The 8,857-nt window shown below is 36.9% G+C and overlaps 1 protein-coding gene across 1 annotated transcript; it reads left to right on the top strand.

Annotated features, from left to right (window-relative positions):
* The first annotated feature begins 4,827 nt into the window (after window positions 1-4,827).
* On the top strand, window positions 4,828-8,435 carry LOC142607403 (non-structural maintenance of chromosomes element 4 homolog A). The gene is made up of 7 exons (XM_075778872.1): window positions 4,828-5,231; window positions 5,337-5,417; window positions 5,863-6,115; window positions 6,242-6,332; window positions 6,961-7,177; window positions 7,277-7,368; window positions 7,820-8,435. The coding sequence occupies exons 1-7, from the start codon at window positions 5,039-5,041 to the stop codon at window positions 8,078-8,080; spliced, it is 1,188 nt and encodes a 395-aa protein (XP_075634987.1). The 5' UTR covers window positions 4,828-5,038; the 3' UTR covers window positions 8,081-8,435.
* The last annotated feature ends 422 nt before the right edge of the window (window positions 8,436-8,857 follow it).

Below are 8,857 nucleotides of genomic sequence, written 5' to 3'. Positions count from 1 at the left end.
CGAATACCTCGGAGCGAAGTACTCGGTTTAGATCGGCAACGTTACGGTGACTTAGACGAGGACGCACGTGTTGCTTATCCGCAAAAAAGACATCAAACAAACAAACTCGGTCGATTCACACAAATATTTAACGAATTTAAGTAAATACAAATACGCATTTCGTGTGTGTGTTAGGAGAAGTTGTGTTGTGGGGAGATTAATCCTATGGTGTCGCACCCGGATCCCCCCACCGAACCGGGCAATGGAGGCCGTCGTGCCGGTTCCGGACACGATCGGGTAGTCGTCCTTCATGCCTTTGTTTGATTTGGGCGGACAGGAGATTAGCCTAACGGTGCTAGACCGAGATTTCATATAATAGCCTACCTTAGAGAGTTTGTGGGACTCATATAGGAACACGACATCGTGCCATGTGAGGTTTAAACTCATCTCGCTCGTTTAGAGCATCTACACTACCTAAAACTCTAAAAACATTTGGAAGGCATTGGTCGGGGCACAACCGGTGGTTGCGAAGATACTCCCTCATTACGGGTTTCATTGGTAGGGTCATCCCACCCTCTATGAAGGCTATCATAGGAATGATAACCTCTCCCTCTTTCCTAGAACCAGCCACGGCCGTTGCCGGCAAGATTCTAACCCTACGTCGCCGGGAATATGGTATTTGGCTCTAAAGCCTTCCATCCCAGCGGCGGTATCAACTAGACACTTGAATCTTCCCATTACGGAGAGACGATAGACTAAACTTTAAAAGGGAGAGTGATTGTATTGGTAGCCGAGGACCGTATCCGAGGAGAAAAGGTCAAGACTAGAGAGAGCAAGAACTTACAAGGTCAAGGTACGGGTTTCCACGTTTTTCCGCCGGTGAAGAATGATTGTTGTTGTTTTGATGGGATTGATCCCCGATGACTTAAATGAAGGCGCAGTTCCCGAAGCGTCACGACGTGCGAAAAGGCGGCCTCGAAAATTATGTCCGTCCCGCCTAAAATTTCGTGGAGTGAGGAGAACCGTTGGATGCCCATCTCACCGTTGAGCGTGGGAGACAAAGAGTAACTTACGAATAAATGCGCGCGTTTTCGAAAATGAAACCGACAACTCTCATCTTCTCGGACCCGAAACGATTACCACACGTGTCGTCACTTATAAAGTGTGTAGAAAGTGTTCTCGTCGGATCAAAACCCTATTTTTCTCCTCGGATGTCGAAAATTAGAGTTTTGAGGGGCTATTGTGTGGGGCATAAGGATCGTGGTGGGAATGTGGGCCTTTTGGGCCTTGTTAAAGAAGGCCGACTTGACCCTGGGGTTAGAGATTGTTGGTGCTATGGGTCGGCATATACGCCGAGGATCCTAGGATCCAGCCGAGGATGGTTTTCCCCTCGGACCGACATCAAAGAACCCGAGACTTCATGGTAAAGATTAGGGAATGATACGGTCAAGACCAACGGTTAAAGGGAGAGAACCCTTGAATGTCCTAGAAGCGCCGATGTTGGAAGGATATCAAAGGTAAAGGCTGCTACCTCCACATTAAAGACCCTGCACCTACCACCCTGGCCGCATTAATGAGGAAGTGACACTTAAACAGTGGAAGGGAAACTTCTAGTTACTGTTCAAAGGCACTAAGAAAAGAAATATCTAGGCTAAGGGAGGAATTGGGGGGCAACACGTGGATAAAGTATTAAAAAGAGGAGTATTTAAGGAGGGACCGGGAACAGAAACAAGACGGAACTTTTTGTAACCTAAAAAGAAGAAGGAAAAAGAGAGAGAGATATAATATAAGAACAGCTTTCGGCTTACGTCCGAGGAGGTCTATTTACATTACTCCTTTTTGTCTCTAAATACTTGGAATCTTTAGTTTGTCATTTCATCCCTATACACTTCTAACCTGGGTTTCAAGCCCACACTCTACAAATTCTTATTGTTTAAGGCTCATTGGGTCTGAGCCCATAACTATTCTTGGGTCCAGGTGCAATTGTGCACTTACAATAGGTACTTGGGAACACTTTTAATCTTCACTCCAATTCCACTTCCGCCCAAGAAGTGTGATTTTTCAATCAGTTTACATGTATCTGTTCAAAGGAAAATATGGAGTTTAGCTAAATGGAGCTTCCAAACAAAAGCTGGTTTGACAATCTCCAACAACCATACAAATTAGAAACATCAAACGTTGTGTTGCTTTTCTTTCCAGTCCAATCCACAAAACCCTATCTAATAAAGGCTTACACCACCCACACAAGCACACACACCAGCATGTCTATATATACACAGTTACATATAATAAAGTGGCTTATACTCACATACACATCATTTCATTCATCATTCAACACTTGTGAAATTCAGTATGTTTCTCTCCCTATTTCTAACTCATTATCTAATTGAACTAGCCTTTTGGGTCATTCCAATTGAGTTTTAGTATGTGGCTTGAAGTGGGAATAAAATAGAACAAATAAGACTCTAGCTCCAATAGGCCTTGGGCTTTTCTGTCAACTCTTGATAAGTCCAAAGTTACCATTAATTATATTTAATACCACTATATAAATATAATTGCACTCTAGGCTTTATTAATAAATGATATCCCGAGACTTTATTATACATGTAACTCCTTCATAAAAATATTCGTAATAATACAAAGTCATGAATGTTAACTGCCACTTTGAAAATTACTACATCTTAATCATTGAGTACCCGGTTTAATCCTTTAAGTTATTCATCATATATTTATGAAATCTAATTTTATAAATATATACTTTAGTAACTTTTTACTAAATTAGTTAGGCTTGATATTCTGAATAACAAAACCTATTAAACTTATCTCAAGTGAATATTTTATATCTTCATTAAGAGATTATGAATTCCATATTGAGAACATATGTTCCATTAACATTAAATGTGGCTGCCCATACTGAGATTTTGATCGTAACTTTAGATCTCACTCTTGATATATCAAAGTAACCTACACTTAATGATCATGTTCATTATTATCTCAGTATTAAGAGTTCATGTAAATAGAAGTAATGAGATTTATTATTCATTTAACAGTCGTTAAGAAAATAATAAATCACATAGTGGTCCAGTTCAAGATGTCTTAACTCTTAAAACATATCAATTAGAAGTCTCCACTTTCATGATCAAGACAAATCATCTTAGTTGATATATTATAGTCTTCGCAGATGAAATGCCCAATATCATCACCAATTACGAACTAAAATTCTGAATTTATAAAGAACTTGTGATTTATATCTTCAGTGACTAAATCACATAAATCATATACTATGCATCTCATGGACTATATGATAATGACCAAATATTCATGTTACCATTATTTTAAATAATAATAAAACAACTTTATTAATCACAGCATAATGTTATATACTTATATATAACATCATATAATAGGATTTAAATAGCACATATCCTAACAAGAAGGGTCAAGAATCCGCTAGAGAAACAATAAACAAAAGTTTGAATTTTTATTAATATCAATAATACTGGAAAAACGTTTACAGATTTGGAGGCCTATTTGAGGGCTCCATAAAACTTAATAGAGAAGAAAATGTATTTTAAAGTAATTCCTAATTAATACCAAACTATATCAGGAACCAAATTTAAACTAAAAAGCATTAAAAACACCTACAAAGAAGGAAATAAAATGCCCTAAACCTAAAATTACAAAAAATGCCAAAAATAATATATTACTATAATTAAATAGCAAATTGTGACCTACATCAAATATGTTGAACAAGTGGGAAACATTTGTTGTGGATTGTAATTCATCCATTAGCACATGATATACACTTTGAATGAAATAGATGCCATTTAGGTTTTGAGGCCACACAAGAACATCATTAGCCACATTTGCACCGAGAGAAATTCAATTAATGTACTTAGCTTGACGAGGGAGGTTCATCCAACATGTCATCCTCCCAACATCGTTTCTCTACGTTTGTAAATTCATTCATTGTGGATATTGTGATTAACTCATCGTTATTAAAATTATCCAGTAACCATCTATGTTCCATATATGTATTGATTTAAAATCCCCTACTCTTCAGACAACTCATATACAAAATGATGTCTCATATTTTTAAAATACTTTTTTTTTTTGTTGAGAAACACACACACATATATAGAGGAAGAGAATGAAATAAGGAATACACTTACACGCCAACACCAAAACTGCATGCTTTTAAATACTTTATTGTTTGTATTCATCGTCGAATCATTTGGCTTAAACTCCTTTATAGATCAAGAGTAGTATCAACTTATCCCTTAGGTTTTATTGTAAAAATGTTGTAGATGCATTATTAATTTTTCTTCAACTTTCTAAATAATGGTTTTAAAAACAAATTGGACAAAAAACTGGTGGTTTAACTAGAAATAACCAAATATTGAACACAATTTAGATTTTATTGTAAAAATGTTATAAATGTATTAGTAGTATTTCTTCAACTCTCTATATAATAATGGTTTTAAAAACCAAATTGGACCAAAAACCAGTGGTTTAACTAGAAAAAACCGAATACAAGACCCAATTTCGGTTAAAAACCATGTTCTAATTTCCATCCCACCTAGCAATTGGATTCACCAATATAAAGGCCCCCAAAGAATGAGATGGGTTATATGTGTTAGGCCCAAAGGAGGCTTGTCACAAACTTTCAAAATTAGTCCAGCCCATTCTACAAATATTAGATATTTCTCACCCAAGCGGTCAGGCCGAGCCACACCGCCACATTCAAAACTTTCAAAGCACGCTAGATTTTCACATCAGCGGGAAATACGACCCCCCCTTTTAAAAAAAAACCGAATTTCAAATCCTAAATCTTAAAAAAAAAACCACACGAACTGTGTCAGTCACAGAAGTAGTACCTTAAAAAAAAAAAAAAACCTAATAAAGCCTTGCCATAAAAAAACCCCAATGTTTTAAGCAAGATCTGAAATTCCACTTCCTCAACTCATTTTTTTGTAACTCTCTTTCAAATTCAAAACCCTCGTTACCAATTTCAATTTAATCTCTCTCTCTCTCTCTCTCTTTCCAAAAGTTTGGGACTATGCGGAGGACAAGGAGCAGAGTTGTTGACAACGAAGAAGCGTTAAGGGCTGTGAAGCGCGAGAAGGCGAGTGGCGGCGGCGCCGGCGGAGACCGAGTTGACTCGGCGGATGACGATGAGTCGACCCGGGCGAGTCGCTTGGATCGGCGGGTTCTCCGGTCTAAGTACCTCGCCGTCATGAATATGATTAAAGGTACGGAGTATATGATATTTTTCTCTTCTGAATTTATTTATTTATTATTTAATTTTATTAAATAAAAAAGAAATTTATTTTATTTATGTAATTTGGCTGTTGCAGATCAAAGAGACGATTTATCGAAGGCAGAATCAGAAAAGTTCAGTGTTATCATTGGTGAAGTGGAGAGATTGCATGAAATGGGTATTTTTTTTTCTTCTTAAAATTTGTTTGGTTGCTGAGAAAATTGAAAAAGTAAGGAAAATGAGTTTTCATGATAAAAAAAAAAAATTTGAGTAACTTTCTGATAAATGCAGTGGAAAGAATTATGTAATCAATATCTTTATAGCTCCGTATAAAATTAGATAAAAATTGTACTTGCTAGTTCAAAAAAGTTGTATTGGGATTGCTTAGGTAGAATACTTTTTTTTATTTAGGTTTGTGTAAAGTGTTAGAATAATAGTTAAATGATTAAATTTATAATTTTTTTTAATTGCTCGATCTTTTGGGATAAGTGGTAGTTTATTGTAAATGAGTTTGTATAATTTGAAAAAGCTAGGGTTTGCTACATGTCCTTATTTGAATTTTCTTGATTTGCTTTATGAAATTGGGTATCTAAATTTTGTGTTTACCTAAATTGGGTTTCCAGTTCAGAAGCCAAGGGAGCAAGTTGCTGATGCGGAGGCCCTCTTGGACATCGCTAATACCTTGGCGAGTTCTGTGAAATCCCATTCCAACGAGGGTGTCACGCCTGCAGAGTTCGTTAGCTGTTTGCTCAAACAATATGGGGGACCCAATAGGGGGGTTGCCACCCAAGAGGATGCTCGGATTATGGTCTGTTGGAAAGATATTGGTCTTGCTGTTGCACCCATTTTCAGTAAGGCTCATGGATGTTGCACTATGTGAGTTTCTTTTTTTACCTCTTGTCTTAATGTGCCCGCTGCTCAAAACCATGTGCATTTCTTGTTGTCTTAACGTGTGCTGACTAATGGTTTTGTCGCTCCTTTTACTTTTGTCAATTTCTTCAGGCTTGGACCTATGAATACTGAGTTGAAGCCTCGAAAGATTGTGGTTCAGAGACGACGCACAAAGCCAACTGAAAGTGCTCATCCTGAAGAGGTGACATTGCTTTCTGTCCCAGCTTTGCTGTTTATGTTATTGGGACTAACGTTGCTATGTGCTTTGTGTGTAAGATTTGTCTCGAATGAAAGGATAGAGGATATGGGTAGTTAGGATTGTAGATAAGAGGTTTTATAAACAGCAGGTAGATCAAATGCTGCTTTGTTAACAAGTATAAAAGTTATATTGATTGTGGCTTTAAGGTTGTTATGCTTGGATTCATGTTGTTAAAAGGTGCTCTCCCTGGTAGAACTAGGAAAAAAAAATAAAGGTTTTAAATCCATATTTTTTTCCCTATTTTAGAAGAAAGGTTAAAACAAGAAGTATGTTGTTGAATGAGTTGATTTTAGATTTTTTTTTTTCTTACCTTGCTTGTAACTGCAAATTCTTTTTATGGGATTTTCTTGAAGCTTGTTCACACTTCACACAAGCCACTCTTTTGTGACCTATTTTTAAAATGTTCTCTGTTGTGTATCTGTGGTCTTGTCTTTCATGATAATGCCAAAGTTTATGATCCAAGAGCAACTTTGTTGTATTTTTTTTTTCTTTTTTCTGAATTATTAAATTGATACTTCTACCTTGCTTTAGCAATGTGAGCATTAATCTGGATCTATTATGTGTGTCACAGCTAGATGGTGCTGGGGAGGAAGAAAAAACAGATACTGACAAGAATATGGCAACAATGTTTGGGATATTAAGGAGGATGAAGCGTGTCAGACTTGAGAGTTTGATATTGAATAGAAAGTCCTTTGCACAGACCGTGGAGAATTTATTTGCTCTGTCATTCCTAGTTAAAGACGGGCGAGCTGAAATAAATGTGGATGAAAATGGCTCTCATCATGTTTGTAAGTGCATTTGGTCAAAAAATATAGACACAACTTCTGCTTCCACTGACATGTCTTAAGCCTTCTGTTGGCTTATTTTTTACTTGTTTTCCTTCTCAGCACCGAGGAATGCTCCTGCCGCCAACTCTGTTATGTCAGGCGAGGTTGCTTATGGTCACTTTGTGTTCAGATTCGATTTCAAGGATTGGAAGGTATATTTGTGTGCCTTGAGTGCTTAAGTTATCTCTACTGCTTTCATGAATGACATTTTTGTGTGTGCCTTGTATTTGAGTCACTTGTGATGCCTGAGTTCTCTTATCCTCTTCATGGGCACATGGTATCTGTGTAGTGGCAATAGGTTGCTAAAACTATATAATGATCAGTTGCATTGAATCTGTGTTGTATAATTTTTGTTTGTTTGTTTAAATGAACTGTCAGAATTAGTGTGAAGTTAAGCTACAAGGAACAGTAAATTTACTTTTACCCTGCAATTTGGAACTTAAAAAAAGTAGTTATTTTTGCCTGCAAAGCCAGAAGTACGGTTTTTGTGAGGTTCTGTTAGTGCATGTCTCTCTTGATTGCATTTATGGTTTTATGTCAGGCATCTTTTTAATTTGTTTGATGTTCTATCTTGATAAACAACTTCTGATTGCTTTTTTGCAGTTAATGATGGATGTTATGCCAAATGAAGAGGAGCTGATGCCACACAGGAACAGCTCAAACTCATCAGCTGCTACCCAGGCAGAGCCAGCAGTGAATAGTTCCCAAGCAACATTGCCCACAACGCCAATTAGGAAACTGTCCAGGAACCGTGGCCGGGTCGTGCAGGAACAATCCATTCAACAAGAATCATCTGATAGTGATAATGATGGCGACCCTAAAAGGGCCAATGCAAGTCGTAGGTGTAAACGTAAGCTTAATTGAAGGCATAAGTAGAAATTTGTGGATTTATCCCCAAAAACAATAGCAACATGCAGAGGTTTCCCTCTTTTTGTCCAGTTGCTGCTTGTTAATTGTGTCCTACAATGTATATTATAGGAATGTTCATTAGCCTTTCTTGTTGCGTAGTTAGATTCCAACTATTTCGCTAGGTACCTTCAACATTGTGGTACCTTTTTTTGTCTCTTTTGGTTGGTTCAACTATGCCACTATTTTTGGGGGATATATTCAGTGTAAGTTAGGCTAAAATTATGTAAATTTATATAGTTGTTATAGTAACTATGTATATATACATGGTTACTGTAGTTTTGTATTTAATATTTTATTAATTTTTTTGACTCTTTCTTTTGTCTCTTCCCGTCATCTCTCTCTCTCTTCTTTCTCCATCACTCTCTCTCTTTGTCCAAACAACAGAGAATTTTTCTACAAATCCACCCACAAAGCCCAACCACTACCACAACCTATTATATTACATGGTAATAAAATCAAAGGAAAATCAACCCAAAATCAAAGGAAAATCAAATCCAAAATCAATGGAAAATCAACCTAAACCTATCAATGGAAAACCCAAAATCAAACTTTCAATGAAAAATTCATCAACTTAAACCCAAATCATCACCGTCACCAAGTATGCTGTTGCCCTTGTCAAGTATGTTGTTGTTGTCGATGCCTTGAATGTTCAATTACAAAGAGGAATTGGCCATCTTGTGAGGAATAGAGATGTGGAGGTTGTGATTCTATGTGAGAGAGAGTTAAAAGGAG

This window comes from Castanea sativa, chromosome 8 (genome assembly GCF_040712315.1).
Source record: "Castanea sativa cultivar Marrone di Chiusa Pesio chromosome 8, ASM4071231v1".
Lineage (NCBI taxonomy): Eukaryota > Viridiplantae > Streptophyta > Magnoliopsida > Fagales > Fagaceae > Castanea > Castanea sativa.
This window is presented reverse-complemented; position numbering and strand designations above follow the sequence as displayed.

Bases quoted from the DNA above. Each gene is read 5' to 3' on its own strand.
- LOC142607403 (XM_075778872.1), top strand. From the start codon at position 5,039: ATGCGGAGGACAAGGAGCAGAGTTGTTGACAACGAAGAAGCGTTAAGG. The intron at 5,232-5,336 runs GTACGGAGTATA...TGGCTGTTGCAG, and splicing joins CGTCATGAATATGATTAAAG to ATCAAAGAGACGATTTATCG. The intron at 6,116-6,241 runs GTGAGTTTCTTT...CAATTTCTTCAG, and splicing joins GCTCATGGATGTTGCACTAT to GCTTGGACCTATGAATACTG.